Here is an 18,890-nt window from a genome sequence, read left to right as displayed (position 1 = left end):
ACTAGACATGATTACGCAATGGAATGTATTTATTGTAAAAGACACAATCTTTTTATGCCGACCCCTGACCTCTGGCACCCGAGGAGGGAGCCATATCTCATCTATCCTCTAACATAAACCATTACTAGATGGCTAAACGTATATTCATGTTAGATTACAATGTGTAGGTCCATGTCTGGCAGAACTGTGCTGTGTTTTGGACCTACATTTTAGTTTGCAGGTGAAATATCCTCAATAAGCAAAAGAAGAAGTCATGTTTCTTTCCATTTAAATCAAAAGAAAAGCCATTTCCTGGAAAACTCAGAAGCTACATTAGTGCATCACACTGCAATTATTATTTTTTTGACCATGACTGCCTGTGGGGATAGCACAGTAGCCATATGTGAATGCAAATGTTGTACCATAACAGTCTGACTAAATCAGGACATTCACACATTTATTCCTCAAGTTTCTGTAAAAGAGATCTCTTACAGAGACACACACATTCCCTGTTGCTATTTATCATGAAAACACAAACTGAACCAGAGGAAAAAAGAGAATAAAAAAAATAGGTGCTTATAGTTGGAAAATTTTGCTAAAGCTTCTTCTAGCGAGTAAAATGTTTAAAGCATTCCAGTTGTTCCCCTTGGGAAAAATAACTGCAAGTGTCCTCAACTCATGAACTATCCTTATCTCAAAGATTCACTATCATAGTGCAGCTGCACTGGGAATAACCACGAGACGCAGTGTTTCAAACATTTTAAATATTTCATTACGTGTTGGTAGGTGCAGTCAAAGTTTAGCAGAATGTCAGTGTTTGGGGAAAAAAATGCTAAAGAAGCTTTGAAATTTCTAATCCAAAGGAGTTTTCTTAAGGCTCCCCCTCCAGCAATTAGTTCTAATGGCACCATGCCCAAAGCTGAAATTATTCAGCAAATTAGCAACCTAGAATGGATGAGGGTACGTTTTGTGAAGGTATCAGGTTACAAAACAGGTAGAACCAGATGCACAGGAACAGTAATTGTAATTGTAGTTAAAAATCCTGTTGGCATATAAATGTATCAAACTGGTTATTTATGAAAATAAGCAAAATAAAATGTGCAAGCAAATCATCTCAACAACTTGACTAAAACTGTCACTATGTTGAACAAAACCTCCTTTGATTCTGGATATTTTTCTGTTTCTCTTGGACTCCAAACTTTTCTCAGGATCTGAAATTTATCATGTGGAACTGATTAAACAATATGGACAATATATGATCCATGTCACTGCAGACAGATAATAAGAAAATGTACTTTAACTTTTTGCTTAGTAAAGACATTCTTCAGAACTAAGAGAAACTAAAAAAGTAAGAAAACTATCGACGGTACCTGAGCAGCATGTAAGGTTGTTGTGATTAAATCTAAAAGCTGCACAAGAACATTGTGAAGAGATTTGGAGAACGAAGATACATTTATATGAAAGGTCAAATCTGTGGTATTCTATGCTCTGCACAGAAATGTAAAAAAAATCTAATGAAAAACATATTTTTCCATCATTGAAATAAAATAGCAAGGCTAATGAAAGAAGACAAGAAAAGAAAAAAATTACACAAGTCTTCAACAAGAAGCTGATCAAACCAAGACCGTTTTCCAACCGCGTCCCAAACCTGTAACATATAGTGAAAGGCAGACACCCACGATAAAACCTAATATCCAAGAAAGAGGTCGGTCTTAAAAAAGCAAAATGACTCATTAGACAGTTTGTGTATTTATTAGAGCATGACAAGTTGTTTTCTCTCTGCTGCAAATCAAGACTGTCACTGGCTTCTCCGATCCAGCTATAAGTCTACCGGTCCGTGTCCTTGCCGCTTTGCTGTCAAACATGTCCTTGATGTTCATGAGGCTGAGATGGTCCCCTGCATCATGTCAAGAGCCCCATCATCAATTCACAAACTCATCTGCTAAATATGGAGACGGCAGGAATGGAAGCCGATTCAAAAGCCCTGAGCTGCTCGGCTGTTTGATGTAATTAGCTGCTAACAACAAATAGGCTGCCGCTTTGATGTCATTCTCCCAGCTGCTCTCTGGAGAGCAAATATCCAAAAAAACTAAAATTACACCAGTAAAGTTGTCTATTTTTAAAAGTGGTAAACTTTGAGCCGTGAAGTAAATCCAGTTGTAATAATCAGTAAAGCACACTGGTGGCAAATGCTGCTGATAATCCAGAGATTTTCTGCATATTTTAACACCATATGAAAGATGAAAAAAAAATGTTAGAGGACTCTTGTATGTGTAGTCATAATACACTTCATTACTTCATTTTTCAGAACATAAAATATGCAAGGAAGCACCAATTTGTTATCAGGTTAATTATCTTTGTTGCGGAGCTGCTGGAGCGTTCATTTTTCCAGATTAATGAGTTTTGCCTTGTATTTACTCTGTCGGCTGATTTCTCTGCTGTCACAGTGCTGCTGGGGTCTGATGTAAGAGTAACAATATTGTTCCCAACCGCCCCCTAAAACTGGACATAGTCCTCTATTTGACTCTGAAAACAAGCATTTTAATAGATCGGCTTGATTTTGCAATACACTAAAATAAAGATTGATCATTGAAAACAATTATTTATACAGTAAAAAATAGAATTGAATCTATTCTATACAAGATATAAGAACCTGCACACATTTATTGGCATTATCAATTTTACTTTTTCTTTTTTTATATATAAAATTAACTTTAACAGTCAGAATATAGATGACTTATGTAAGCATTTAACAGTATAGGACAATCTGAATGATTTACAGATACGAAGGGGCTTTGAGACGGGGGGAGGGAGCCCCATGGCAGCGCCTGATGAAATATTAGAGGAGCAGAAAAGATATAGAGCCTTCAAAGGGAACAGTAACAGCAGAAATAGTGGATAGGACAGTTATTAAATTACTACATGTTGCTAAATAAACATGCTACAAGGTCCATCTGTAGCATGGAAGAAAAGAGATGCAAAATAACATTATGCTAAGAAAGGGAAATATGTCATAATAACGTTACAATGTTAGTGCTTTTTTATTATAACGTTGTTTCTGTTATGTTTAGAGCCAAAATAAAAATTGAACTATAAATTGAATTCGGTGGAGCATAATTGATTTATATGGAATACACTTTGCTCCATATTTCAGAGAGTCTGTGTAAATCTGTTTTAGATGCTGATGATAGGATGAGCTGGGGCTTGAAGGACATTTATAAATCCTTGCACATAAGTCACTAGTGTCAACTACAACCAATCAAACATATCGGTCATTAGCATTGCCAGGATATGCTTCATGTCACTATTTTTAGAAAAATATCCAGGCATACAGTAGTTCACATGCTGCTGGGAATAGTGCCAAGAATTATAAAGAGTGCTCTAACTCAGAATTAAGTTTAAAAAATCTATACATTTAACTTCCAGGAATCAGATGGAAGAGCAGCAGCAGATTTATTAGCTTCTACAAACCAGTGATAAATTAGTTATTGTTTAATAAAAACAAATAGATTGTGTTTGTGTTGGATGTTGTGCAGATTTCCAGTCTGTAAATACTTGAGATCCTCTCAAACAATGCTTATAACGCTCTATGTTCATAGTTTACACACCAATAAGGTTTATAATCTCTTGCCCCAGGCTTATGATATCATGGAGACTTGTGTGGGTTTAGAATCTGTTTTGACATTTTTAGTGAAAGGAAAAAGGGCAACCTGGTCAACAAACAATGAAAAACCAGCTGCAGTGTGAACTTACAGACAACCAGAGGTCTTGACAGAGATCTTGACTGTTTTCAGAAGTAAAGAGACACAATTGGGTTGTTTGTTCTTAAAATTAAAATCAATACCGTTCCCGTTGCCCAGGTAGAAATATCCGTCAATGAGCGACGCGCCATTGTTGAAGTGTTGGGTCATGTGATCCAACCAGTTGGCCTCCACACCTTTGATGCCTTCTTCATAGCTTTGAACTCGCAGAGGCACTTTGACAGTGTAGTATTTCACCTGGCCTTCTCGGAGCGGCGGGTTGTTGTACAAAGCCAGCAGTTCCACTCCTGTTGAAGGAAGACAGGAAAAAGAACTTTGTAATTGATTTGAATCGAGAATCTGTTGCATCTGAGGACGGTTTTTTCTGCCAATATGAACCACTGCCACGCTCTGGCTAAAATCCAAAGTGTAATCCAAGTCTCCCTGGGAAGACTCTCAGATGCAAAAAGTTGCTCTGAATTTCTCAGTAAACGGTTGGCTCCAGCACAGAAGAGCTTTGTTCCAAGAATATATTGACAAGTTATTGTAATTTAAAGTTTGATATCTGGTGTTTGGCTATTTTCAATCACTCACTTATCTAATTTCCTGAGACTTTGTTGCAATAACTTGGTAATTCTCCACTGGGTTCAGGCTTTTCTTGTCCTCTGAGATGAAAATCAAAGAATTTCAGCCAAAACATGAACAATCACAAGCAACACGGCCAAGAAAAGTTGGCTGCACTGTTCGTAGTAATCATCCATCGGTTGCAAATAACAGTTTGTGTGTTTCAACGCAACTTTATTCCACTTGATGTGAAATCTGTTTCTGCAATGCAGTAGATGATATTGCGTAAGGTCTGCAGATGTCATTATTTAAAAAGCAGGCACAAAAAACATTATTTAGAATAATAATGATACAACAAAAAGGATATTTGGCAATAAATAAAAGGTTTCTTGCTACCTGTTTTCCAGGTCTTTTTTAATTGGTTGGTGTCAATAATTTGACATTATTGGCACCAACCTGCATTATTTCTGTGTTGTCATTTTTCTCTCTACCGCTCTGACGGATTCTTTGCCTAAACATTCTGGTGTGAAAAATGTATAATCTCATAAGATTAAAGCTCAATATTCTAATCCTCACAATATAGATTTTTTAATCTCATCTCATGTTTTTGCATTACTAGAGTAAAAATAAAAAGACTTTCAAGTAAATTAGTCTGTAGCTTTCCTACAAAGCATGAAACTGACCCTGGTCAAATATATTTATAACCCTGAGATCCCCAATTATCTCACAGGTCCAAAATAGTAAAGCCCTATTTATTTTAATGAGTTATCTTTTTACTAATCACTGTTAATAAAAGAGATGTTCAGACTACAAATGTATATCAGGTGGAGTAATTGATACAATCCTTCAATTTAACAGTTAAATGCACCTTTAGGTCGTATTTAAGCACAACTAAGGGGGAATTAACAAGTAGTGCCTTAATCCACAACTAGAATATTCAGTTTCTATTGTTACATGTAAAAGAAACACACAAATAATAAAATTAAATTATCTTAGAGTTAATCAAATTAGTTGGTGCCCTCTGTTTTAATTGAGGAACCTTGCTGTCAAGACAATGCATTTGTATGCACAGCACTATAAGACATCTGACAGGTGTGAAATAATAGGAGAAATAAAAAAGAAATACAATATGGGATTTATGATGCCCCGAGCGTGACTCACAAATACATCGCAAATCTTTCCCAAGGATTTTTCCTTCTTTAAATCAGACATGCATTGAATCAAAAGCAATTTTGTCATTTTCACAATACAAGTCATCCTCTTCTTTTCTTTTAAAGTCTTCTATAAATGATGTAACACTGCTGATGCAGAACTTAAAAAGGATCATTTTATAGTAACCGAGTTAATTCATACTATAACCTTGAATAATGCATTAAAAGCTGCACAGCTAGCTATTGTTTACATCAAGAATAGATATGCATAATGCAGTGGGCCTCTGGAGAGAGAAACAGGCTCGGAAATTTATCTACAGTTCGTTTGTCACTGTTCTTCACTCGAATCATACTAAATCAAAGTGCAAAAGAGTTTTAGTAGTTGTGATGCGAGCGAGAAAAATATTTGCTCAGCTTAGCTTTGAAAAAGCACAAAACGTGAGATGTGAGCCGGGTTTGGATCTGTGAGAAAACATTGCCAATTGCGCCTGGTAACATTTTCCCCTTTTCTTCCAATGCAAATGTCAGACTGTCATTCCCCAAGTGAACCAGATGGATGAGCAGAATGTGTGACACTGCCACCCACTCAAACGCTCCAACACGCACACCGATTTTGGATGGTGGTGTTTGGTAATGGAACCGTTGCTTCATCAATTTGGTTCCTCTGTCCGTCCATTCGTCAGCCAGCCAGCCATCCAGGAAGAATGAATCATTTATAACCATTTCTTCTTTGGCTCCACAGACTGATGTGACAGCTGGTCCTCCTAATTCCTTAAATCTTTTTCATTTGCCCCTCTTGAGAAATATCCGATCAACAGCAACAGGAGAAAACTCACACAATCTTCCCGTTATCCTCCCAATGCTAACAATGTTACAACAGGGAACAATATGGAAGATAAATCTTAGGCAACACAAGTGAATTCCCATTCAATGTGCCTCCAACTTGTCAGATCTTCCCAATAGATCTAATTGCTTTTATGTTAACTGGTTTATGGCATCTTACACATTCATTGAAAAATTACATTTTGAAATATAATTTGAAAATTTAATTGTCTCCCTTTGGAATTCAAAAATAGCCACCCTAAAACTTGATAAATGTGCTACAAGGCATGAGCTGATTTACTTATCTAGCCATGCATACATGACTGTTATGACCTGCTTTAGGAAACAGGAACGACTTTGGACAGGCAAAAGATTACAAAAACACACAAAAAAGCTACAAATCACTACTTCTGTTAATTTTTTTAGCCCACTTACTTTTATACAATTTTTTTTAACTTTGGTCCACTTAGCCAGTATAAAACATGAAACAATAAAAAAAAAGACATTGGCAATGTGACAAAAAGAAGTGTAATCACATTAAAACTAGATTCCTCATGGTTTACTCCGTTGCTTCTAGTTTGACTGCTTTGTGGATTAAATTGCAACATAAACGGCAGAATAACAGTCACTGGATGAAAACATGCTTTCTGTCTGCTTTGCAGTATGAACTATTTTCTGAGTTCTGTCTGAATGATTTACATGGTCTAATTAAATTGCAGCAAGCCAACGCCAGAAGGGTAGGTAACTTATTTTTGAGCATGTGAGTATTTTCAGCAGTTCAGAGGAAACATATAGAAACCACAGGAGGCGGATTGAGTGCTTTGCCGAGGGGCAATTTCAGCAGGACAGCGTGGGAGGAAAAATAGAGAAAAATAAGATAAGAAGTCTGCCTTCTGATGTCCATCATACTGGACTGTGAGATAATAACAGATCCACCCAAAGCCAGGCTTTCATGTGAAATTCTGTAATAATTCTGATGGAAATCTGTGCAGACGGACATCTGCCAGAACTCACTGCAAAATCACAGATATCAAAGCCTTGCTACTGTAACACAAAAAACATGCAACTGGAGTTGCACAGTGCAGGGAAGCTGCAACAGAGACCTAATCTATGAATGAAAAACAAAACAATAGGATGAAACTCTTGTTTTCAGTTCTAAGATTAGGAATTTGCTTTTATGAGCTAAAATTTGGTCGACTATATTGAGGTGATTAATAATAGAAAAAAATCTGCATTTACAGTCAGAGATTTCACTACAGAATTTAATGAGATAAAAAGCAACTTAACGTTTTATAAATCAATAGCAAATTTTATATATATATATACATATATATATGTATATATAAAATTATATGTATATATAAATATATATATATATTTTTTTTTATTCTGTAATTTACATTGTATAAACTGCAGAGGAACAGATACTTTGCTACATGGAAGAACACAAAATTTAGTAATCTTTGATCTCTGAGATAAGACATTAATAGCCAACATAAATCTCTTAAAGCAGCCGCTTGCCAAGTTCCTTCCAGAGCCAGGGGGACTTCTTATGCGAAAGTGGCCGGTATAAGACTGTTCTAGCTCATAAAACAACAGTGGTGCATCATTAGCATTCAGGCGTTATGCCAAGAGCGAGAACTGAAAGACTTAAGTGTCACATTAAGGTGAAATTTCTACTTGTAACACATTTTTAACAATCTTTCAGACAACTACGATGGTAGTTTCTGGTCTACGGCGGGTAAAAGTACTTTGTGTTCAAATCAGTTAATATCTTCACAGACATTAGAGATGTGCATATGCAGTGCCTAGTAAAATTATTTCTAAAATTGAGACTCATCAAGCCATACAACACATTTATAACCTGGTGCAAATTTTAGCTTCAGTTTTTTGATCTTAGTTGAGCAGTGCAGTCTTCTGCTGCTGCAGAGCATCTCTTTTTATGTTTAGCACATTATGCATTCAGAGATGGCATTCTGCAGTGCTTTGTTGTTCCAATCTATTTAAGCTACTGATGTCTTTCTAAAATCTGGAATTAGCTATTCTCCTTTGATATCAACGTGACATTTTTGTCCCCACAATTAATGCACATTGAACATTTTCTTTTGTTTCAGGCCATGCTGTGTAAATCTAAAAGATGGCTGTGTGTGGATACCCCATCGGATCTGCAGTTTCTGAAATATTCAGTGCAGGCTGTCTACCCATAACCATGCCACAATCAAAGTTACTTCAATCCTCGTCCTTCACCATTTAGATTCTCGGTTTAAACTTTAGCAACTGGTTTTTGCCAGATCGAGATGGTTTAATTAATTGAGTTGGTGCCATGTGATTGGTTGAGAATGAACTTTCGTACCTTATAAAATGACTAGTAAGTGTTGTTCCAATCAGCACAAAAAAAAAGAAAAAGAAAAGTGTTGTGTGACTGCACGGCTAGCTATAAATGCACAATTTGGGCAGGAAAAAAAGTTTAGAAAAATCAAAAACAGTTTATCTTTCTGCATCTTTCTTAAGTACTTCCATTTGTCAGATTCATACCTGCAGAAAATAACACCGGTAACATTTATTTTCGCACAGACTGTTCCTGCTCATCTAAATTACTTTGATCCCAAAAAGATTTTTCATGAGAAGAAATTGTCATTTTCCCTAACTCATCCAAGAGTTCGTGTTTCCAGACTTAGAGGATCTCGCTAAAGCTCCGATCTCACTGGTGGTGTTTCTTTTTCAGCAGTAATCCATAGCTTTCTGCCAGCCTCAGCGCCAGCACTTGCACAGTGTTCACCTCAAAGATTTGTGGATTACCGAGGACAAGCCAGCAGCAGCAGCAGCAGAGACTCCTGGGCGTTCTCGGCAGACTGGGCATTAGTAGAGAGGGACATGCGATTTTGGCAGACTCCTTCACCGCCCCGGCTGGCTGCGATGCTGGCGCTACTGGCATTGTCACAGAGATTTGGGAGAAGGAACGGGGGAAAGAGTGGAAAGAGCTGTGAAGCTGAGGGAGGTAGAGGACAAGTCAGTGGGGGATTATCTCACAGCAAAAAGCCCAGATGGACCACTGGGTGATGGTGAGCTCCACACCATGTTTGGAGAACTGCATACATGTCAACACGTGATTATAGAGATCAAAAAATTACACAAATGTATTATATAACATCTAAAAATGAGTTCATTTCTATCTAATAGCTGACACGCAGTATATATATATATATGTATATATATATATATACATATATATATATATATATATATATATATATATATATATCTCCTACTGAGACTGCACATGATGCTGACACATATCACAAATAGGTTCAGTGACAGGATGAGAGACTGTAGGAGGCGCTGAAAGTGGTAGGCGTCTCCATCTGTTAATCCCAGACACTCAAAGAAAGCTGAAACTATAAATGTGCAGGAAGAACAACTCAAAGGCGTGTAGCTGGCTTGCTTTCCGAACAGACAAAACAAGCACCTTCCAAAAAAAGAAAAAAAAAACTCCCGGCATCATCAGCTGTGTGCAAATTTGTATGCTCCACAACTCTGGTTATAAGACGACCGTCTTTGTGTTTGACAGAGAGAAGGGATTATGTCCCGAAGCGACACATTGTTGTGTAACATTGCAGGAAATGATTCCTCCACAGACGCAGTGTGTTTTTTGTTTTTTTGTTTTTTTTAGGAGAAATCTGCAGTGGTATTTCTTTCTTAACAAACAAAAAAAGTAGAGTTGCAGACAAAAACACAAAGTTACAAAGATGGAGATCATTTGAGCAGTCAAATCTTTCAGTTTGAATACTTGTGAGGGAACGACAGCTCATTCTCAACCCTCCCGGCAAAATGATGTAATCCACAGTAAATGCACCTGCTCTGAAACCAGCTACAAGTTATGCACTTTTTATTAAGTATAAATCTGTATTTTTTTTTTTTTTTGTCTGGAAATCCATTAATACTACATAGTGAGATTAGTATAGGGGACATAATCTCTGTAGCAGATGCAGCTCTCCTATATTTAAAGTTTTGACCTTTAATTACGATCCTCCATGATTTGGCCTTTCTGTGCAATTTGTAAGAATTACTGTTTGGTCATTTTGCTGAACTCTAAAGTTTAGAGCCTAGAGAAAAAGCATTTGTGAAGTTTTACATTTTGACCTTTAATTATGGTTCCCCTTGTGGATTAATTAGTTCTTACATTTAAAGCATGTAGGAACCCAACTGACTAAAATATGAATCATCATGAGAATTAATCATGGGCATCTACACAAATACATTTATTTTTATATGCCAACGCTTCCAGAAATAATAATAATAAAAAAAAACTATAAGTTGTAGCAAAATTATTAAACTAGAACCCACTGGACTATTTATAGTTATACTTAATGCCAGTAGTACATTGCTTAATAGTGGATCACTTTACTGAAACATAAACAAGCAGACTTTCTCGTAATCTGTTAAAGTGTTTTAAATTAATAGTTATTTGGGTACCTGGAAGGTACTTCTGCTTATTTTCTCTCCCTTATATTAATTTTTTAAAGGATTATTGAATAGGAATGTATATGGGCATTTATTCCTCCTCAAACTTGCTGTTTAAATCTGTATTTGAATATCCAGAAAATCTTAATGACACAAAAATCTTGAAAATTACAGTCTGATAAAGTATGTAACTTTATCAGATATATGAGAATTATAAAACTCTGGAGTTAATTTCAGTTTTTATCTGCCAAACTTAAAAATTTGCAATTAACAAAAAATCAAATTACTATCAATATATGTAACACAAGCTCACTACTGCTTATTTTTCTGCTGTTTATTTTGATCTTTTACAGGGTTAAGTCAGGTTGAAGTACCATGTTGATGCATAAGATGTAAAACATGTAAAAACAACTGAGTTCTTAAGACTGTTCATTTTATCAGATTGTCAGGCAGTCTTTATAAATCTTTTCCAAAATGTGCTCAACTAATTTTTCAGAGGACTTGTCAGGCATAAGATGCTAAAAACACCACATAATAATAGAAGAAATTCTGTTTCCAGGGTTGGTTGGACTCTCATGTTCTTTCAAAGGGATGAAATTCAGATGGCATCCCTCTTCTATGGACATTTTCTTTAGGCCTTAAGCTTTTTTTCAACCACTTTCAAAGTTTTGACAAGGATCAGAATTCACAATTTGCTGCCACGGTCAGCTAAAATGACTAGATTCAAACTTTGTAAAAATGATAAAAGAAAAACCTTGAAATGCCTTTAGGAAGTCTGCCTTGAACAAAAAAAATACAATTAAGAGATAACAAGCAGGTCTGGCTGCTTGAAAGCAAAGAAAAAATAATAATAATCTCAGTTGGGTAAAAGACTCGTACAGTATTATGCATGCAGTGGCGGAGCTAGACTTTTTTTCAAGTGGTGGCCAAAGGGTGAGCAAGGCTTTATCAGAGGGTCCATATACAAATGGACCGTTCCATGGAACGAAAGGAAAAAATGTTTGTTTCCTTTCGTTCAAAATTAATTAATATAACTAGTTAGGTTATAATTCAAAGCTTTCATATGACATAGCCTACTTACATTTCAGTCATTATAAAAACTTAATGGTTTTTCACATATTCTTACCACACACATTTCAAGCAAGAGCTGGGAGATATAAAACATTAGAGGGCAGCATGTGCACTAAAACATGTTAAAAGAATCTGTCTAAAACACGATCTATCAGCACTAGCATGGATAATATAATAAACGAGGCACCAAGCAGCAGTACACAACCATTTTTTTTTTTTCTTTTTAGAAATGTATGACAAGTGCCGCCTCTCATTAGGAAGGTATCAGCGGTTACCGCTGAGCGGTAAAATGTTGTAAATACCTGCAAAACTCCTGGACGGTGTAACTCTAAAGCCTTGATGTGTTTTTGAACAAGCAGGACCCACATGTCAGTTTAACCAATGAACGGCGTCGGGCATCGGGCTGCCTTCAGGGACAGTCGGAAATTACAGTTTTCCTGGCAAATCTTTGCCGATCTCATAAGTATTATATTTTAAAATTACCATTTCCAGTGGGGTGGCACTAGGGGTGGCCAGGGCTCTGCTGGGGGTGGCAAGTGCCACCCCGGCCACCCCTCTGGCTCCGCCACTGTATGCATGTGCTTCACATAGCATTCAAAACTGATGTAAATTTGAGCTAATTAAACATCAGACTATTCTCAATAAGACTTTTATGTGATATTATTGAACCATGATTGTAAACACACCAGCAACCCGGCACTCTAAAAGTATGTTACAGAATATTTTGAGGGGTATTTAGAAAAAAGCTGAGTATACAGAGAGCATCGTGCAATCACATTTCTTTTGCTTTCCAGCAGGTCCTTTCATTTATCACAGCATGCAGGTGATAATTACCTTGATTTTTGCCTAACAACTTCTTTCATCTTAGTTGTGATGTGAAATTGTAACCATAGTGACCACTCACCATCGCCTCTCCTGTATCTTGGCCTCTCCTTTCTGTCTCCGATGATGTCTTTGTTGTTATTGTGGTACGACGAGTCCTCCTCGGCCAGAACCTCGCTGTTCTCCAGGTCTCCCTCTGATGATGGAGATGCTGCTGGTGAGATGTCGTCCCGAATGCCCCCTGCGCCAGAACCTGAGTGATTTTCACTGTTGATCTCACTTTCATTTTTCTCCCTATCCAGTCGGGATGCTTGCATGTTCCCCTCCTTGTCCGTACTGTCACTTTTTGCTCCAGGATCTGGCTGGTTTCTGGGGCTTGAGGGGTTTGATGGGCTGCAGCTGCCCAGGGAGCCAAGGACAGAACTGGGGCTGGAGTGCAGAGACAAGGAGGGGGTCTCTGGTTCTCTGATCCGGGTGCAAGGCGCTCCGTATGGCTCCTGGACAAATCCCACAAACATCATCCCCTGGTCAGCGAAATCCTGCATCTGCTGTGGAGAAAAAGAGCAAAATAAACATTTCAAAGCATAATTGACAAAGGTCACCTGATTCTTAATAAACACAACTGTTAATCAATACATGCAAACCTATAACATATTGAATACAAAGCATTCTTCACAGATTTAGAGGTTTGATTGGTTCTGCCAGTTTCCAAACTCACAAAACAAGTTACTGGCCATAATGAGGATGATATGCAGACAATTAATGAGAAGGCAAATCCTTCAAATTTCAAAGGGCTAGCATGTCTTGAACTAGCAGTAAGAGGCACAAGTAATGAGAAGAGAAATAAAATTGTATATCATTGATGGCAATAGACCAGGTCAGACCAGGTAGTGCATTCCAAGTTTATATTGGCATTTTGGGGCTTTCTGGTTTTACTTGAGGCCAATTGTTCCAGCAGTGTTGGAACTATTAGTTACTCAAATGCATCTTCACTTATCAGAAAAGTTGGAATTTCCAACGACTGGCCAAAGGAAGACTAAGATGAATACATACCAGGTGGCCAAAAAACTTCATGAATCATCATGAATCTTGTCTCTCCAACTTGGATCAGAACTGATCCAAGTCTCTGCTTTTGGTTCCCATTAACACAAAAGCAGAGACTGAAATTCAATTTAATTCAGCTTATTTATGTTCACGACCAATCTCGCCTTGGTGCTCTTTACAAGAAAAATAATTCAGTCAAACTATACAGAAAGATTCAAGGGGGATTTTATTGTAATCCGTAGCGGGGCCCAGAAGATCTTTGGGAACCACTGATCTAAGGAAACCCTTTAACCTGCAGCGATCACTCTTCCTGGATAAGTATCTACTACACATCCTATTGCAATGAGTAGTTAAATAATCATCATATTGGGCCTGAATGAAGGGAAAGCAGAGGAGAAAAGTTGCTGTCATGCGAAGAGACATTGGTTTGATTAATTTCATCCCTCATACTGTTGTGACGAATCCTGGTAACTCTGCAGCACCATGTGTGCATGTACTTATGGTTGACCATAATATTGGGATATCCCAAATTAACAGCCGTATTTTTTGAGTACCATATTTAAAAACGGTAATTACTGTGTTAACTGTCCTATGACCAATTTAAATTTGTTATAGTTTGTTTTTGTGTGGAGGTTGAGCTTCCTTGTAATTCTTCTTGTGCTGCATTTCAACTGTGCAGCAGAATACGTTTCTCTGCAGCAACCCTTTGAGTTTAGTGAAGTTATTGCAGAAAATGTGGTTCAAAGGCGCTATCAGTGCATTATGGTGATGCTACAGCTTGTTTTGTGTTTATTTCTTTTATAGGGCAATGATCAAAAACTGTATTTAAACTGCATTTTCTTATCATCTCTTGAGAAATGTGTGTCTCGTTTCTTATCAGAAACCACCAGGTGGGATGAATAATTTTGGTTTAACTCTACATTTTCTGTATGCCTCTCCTGCAGTCACACAGCTGTTGATTCGATCACGGACGCCTCGATGATCTTGACCTGTGTCTCATACCAAATCTGGCACCTCTGTTTTTCCTGTTTGTCATGTGGCATTTTGTGTCGGCATTGAGTTGCCGCTGCAGATTGAAACGTTAACTGTCAGGGAATGTTAATGATGCCATTCTCCATTTGTGCCACCTATCTCTGAGTTGAGGCTGCCCCTTTTTCTATCTTGAGCCTCATTGGGAGGAGAAAATAAAAATCAAATCAAACTGCAGGTTATTCACTATGAAATTGAATTGGAAAACAGTCACTCTGTCTCCAGCCATATTGTTTAGCATCATTTAAATGCCGTCTGGCTGCTTTCACATAATATTCCCCATTCCAGTATGTTCAAATGGAACTGCTGACATAAAAGGGAGCAACTGCTGCATCTCATTTTATGGTAATGCGGCCAGTCTGAGGTAAAAATGAATGGCTCTGACTGACTAATGTCAGTGCAGTTGATGGAACAATAGATCCAAGATGATGGGTTGTGTTGACTGAATTTACTTTTGGTTCCATTTTGGTTTTTGTCATCATCATTTCATTAAGTCCTGGCACTTGACAATTCAAAACAATTCAGAACAGATTTATTTTTCATCTTGGTAACACAAGCCAGAAGACAGGACGAGTGTCAGGATGGCAGATTGACACAAATAAAAGTGAATGAGAAACAAAATTAGTCTAAGCAAACAAAAAAAATATCTGCTCTACAATAAGAAACAGTTAATGGAAACTGATAAATAGCTGTTTGGAAATAGGAGAAGCAATATTTCCAATGGCGCAACATAACAAATGTTTTCAGAAAAATTAGTAAACTATCTTTAGACGTCAACAGAAGATTGAACAGCTTTAAATGAAAACAAGTCACCATCTTCATTGCTTGTAGCGATGCCTAGAGGTCAATTTTAGAGGAACTGTCTATTCATAAGTCAACTATGTCTCAGTGTGCACTAAGACAAGAAACAAACAGATAAGGTGAGAAGAAAATACGGGGACAAGAATAGTTCTGAAACATATCATAGACCAGCAGACTGGGGAGGTAATGCAGAGTGAAATGTAAAACTTGAGGCATAGCTGTAGGAAAGAAAACCGCATATTGACGCAGAAAGCATGTCTGGATGACTATAGGCTGAGATTAAACTGTCTATAAGACTGCATGGTAAGGATTAAAAAAGATTTCTTGCCTTTCAGGTCGATGGTTCCAGACAACAAAATGTGATGTTAGCATGCAGCTACTGAAAGAAGCATTAGCTTCCCTGATGCTAAATGTTCGTAATGACTTTCTGTTTTTTTGCTGTTTCAGTTTTTAACAAGTCACATTCTTGGATCTTGAGAAATAACAGCTCATTATTATTATTATTATTTTAAATGCCTCAAATTCTCTCAGATGTAATTGACTTCAGGGAACTTTGTCTTCAGTTTATCCCATGAACTTATATTGGATTTCTAATAAGGACTTTGTGCAAATCAGTCAATAACCTCCATTTTGGGGGTAGGTCTTTGCAGCAGCGATGCATGTTCAGGGTCATTGTCAGGCTGGAAGACACAGCAACAACCAAGACCTTTGTTCTCATTACATTTTTCTGTTTCCCAAAAACTTCCCACATTCATCTTTCACCATAATTCCTTTCACAGTGACAAGAATCATAGTTCCAGACACACAGAAGACACCAACCATTATTTGCTGTAAGGACGCTGTCTTTTGGGTAAAAGTCATCTCCTTTATTTCTCCAAACATAAGCAGTTCCTCTGATTTTGTGTTCTCTAACTGAAGGACATGCTTCGTTCATGCAATCTTTCACCAGGGTTTCCTTAATATATTTCTCTCTGAATTGAAAGAGCCTCTTTTGCAGAAGTGAAGATTTTGTAGATTTGCAACCTTGTCTTCCATTCCCGTGAAGAGCTTATGTTAGACTATATTTCTCACTTGCATAAGTCGTTTTTTTATTTTGCCACTTTTGAAAGGGTCCTTAGCTGACATCCCTCACCAGTTTTCTTTATTTTGTGCCTTACCTCTGCGAGGATTGTTGTGAGCTTTGTGACTCTCCCTGAATTTCTCACTTGTCTCTGCAGCTCTTGATATTTGGAAATGCAGTGAGAACTTTTCTCATACTTATCAAGATTCTCAAATTCAAACGGATTTCTTCTATTTTTTATTTTTTTTGACAATACTTTCTCAAGTGACACATCAAACATTTACTAAAGTTCTTCTAATATGTGTAACTTAGGAGAAAACCTTCAAGCAGTTCTTAATGTGAGGTATCAATTTTGTGGAACAATATTTCTGTGTGCAAAATAAATGTATGATGTCTAACTGCACTTAAGTTATATTAGAACAATAATTACGTTGTCAAAATGGGGACAAATATTTTTCTCAACTGTATCAATGACAACAAGGGACTCCAAAACAGAACCCTGAGGAACATCACTGTGTCCAACAATATTCTTAACCAAAGAAACATCAAACTGAAGTTATTGTTCCTGTATAATAACTTTTCTTGAAAGTTCTTGTCAATATCTCTGTAATATTGGACATTTTAACTCCATCTACTATTAATTCTCTATTTTTTGGTATTGGGGAAGTTTTTCTGCATTTTGGTTTAATCAGTGTCAACACTTTTGTGGTTTCCCTTGTATTGGGTAAATTTATATGCTGAAATAAGAATAAAGAAAGACCATATACAATTAGTTTTGTGGATTTAGGTTGGTAAAAGTTACAATTAGGTATGAATCAGTGTCCAAAAACAGCAAAGTTTTTATGTTGGAAATAAGTGAAAAGCAGCTTAAGAGAAGCTAAAAGGGTAATTTTGGGGACAGGAATGGTTTTAGTGAAATCGACTCTCGTGAATAGAAAAAATAAATGAAGGTTAAAATTAATGATTTGCATTTTTCTGAGCCTCTTATTCTACATGAACAGAGAGATTTCACTGGCTCAAAGGGGATCGTCCTTAGGTCACAAAAATGAGGGTTCGAGGTTGAAATCGCATCATTTCTCTTCATTAACCAAAGTGATGCAGGGCACAAATTTGATGAAAATATTCTGGGAGTAGCTTACAGTGTACTGCCACTGGAATATCAACAGCCTGTGGTGAAAACCCCATTTCAATTTTGACTTGAGACCACATTTCCTATTTCCCCTGTAAGTTATTAAAGCAGCACCAGGAGGAGGTGTCTGAAGGTCAGGATGAAAACCCCGGAGAGGGACAGAGCAGGCAGAGATGACAGAAAAAGAGACTGAAATGATAATGACAGAGACTCCTTCAGTAAGGAGAATAAAGAAAAGATAAATGAGAGGAAGAATGAAAAAGTGTTGGGAGGGGAAAAAATAAGGAATTCAAGAGCCCAGACGCAGAGGAAAACACTTTGTTTCTCACTCATCCATGTTCACCTCCTTTTTAATAGATTTCTAGCAAGGCTTCCTGTTCCTCCTGCAGCTCAGAAGATTAAAATGATAACCAACAGTAATGAGGTCCTACAGGACTGTGGTTGCATGACTAATCGAAGAGCAAAATGTACATAAGAGTTTGGGGGAGAAGCTTTAAAAGCCCACATCCTGGTCTGTAAAACACAGACCTGGCAGGAGCTCTGAATCACAACGACGCAACATTTCCACAATAAAACATATCATAAGCTATGTCATACATATTATCTGAAGTGCCATTTCAAACTGACTATTCAGCATCAGTGTGATCACTGAAGCAAAAGAAGCTAAACAGCCAGTTTATTATTAAATCATCAAAAGGGAATTCAAATCTCTCTATTCTACTTTTATCTCATCTAAAGTAAAAACGCACAATTATTATATGCATTTTATCTACTACAATATGCTCAGAAACATAAATGGAGCATTTTTGAACACTATACTGTGTTTTAAAGCCTTATTAACACAGAATCCAGCTTCTCATCCCACAGAGTCTTTTAATGGATCACTTTATATTGAGCATAGAAATGCATCTCTATGAGTTATATACATTTACCCTGTTGTACATCTTAATGCCAGATTTATGCTAATATGCAAAAGTGAGGAATCATCTCTCATGTCTTTACATTAGAGCACTCGGATGCTCTTCATTCATTTAAAGCCGCTTCGATCAGTAGTTCTCAAGGCTTTCTGAAGGTATATCTGTGGAAAAGATTTCAATGCTTCACATCTGATTAAATTTGTAGTTTTGTTTTTGGTTTTGTCACCATATATTTGAGAAATACTTGAATTCCGAGTATTTTAAGAGACTAACGACCTGCTTTAATTTTTTTATATATAG

At 37.1% G+C, this 18,890-nt stretch overlaps 1 protein-coding gene across 3 annotated transcripts in view; it reads right to left on the bottom strand.

The window, feature by feature from the left end:
* The window catches only part of LOC129370810 (raftlin-like), a 137,056-nt gene that overhangs the window by 36,110 nt on the left and 82,056 nt on the right, over positions 1-18,890 (bottom strand). For all 3 annotated transcript variants that reach the window (XM_055047007.1, XM_055047008.1, XM_055047009.1), the window contains exons 5-6: positions 12,693-13,158; positions 3,824-4,027 (exon numbers count right to left, since the gene is read on the bottom strand). In XM_055047007.1, coding sequence (XP_054902982.1) covers positions 3,824-4,027; positions 12,693-13,158 — 670 coding nt within the window. The remainder of the gene's footprint in view (positions 1-3,823; positions 4,028-12,692; positions 13,159-18,890) is intronic.

This window comes from Poeciliopsis prolifica, unplaced genomic scaffold (genome assembly GCF_027474105.1).
Source record: "Poeciliopsis prolifica strain line A6 unplaced genomic scaffold, Auburn_PproV2 SCAFFOLD025, whole genome shotgun sequence".
Lineage (NCBI taxonomy): Eukaryota > Metazoa > Chordata > Actinopteri > Cyprinodontiformes > Poeciliidae > Poeciliopsis > Poeciliopsis prolifica.
Note: the sequence above shows the minus strand (reverse complement) of the source record. Positions and strands in the feature narration are given on the sequence as shown.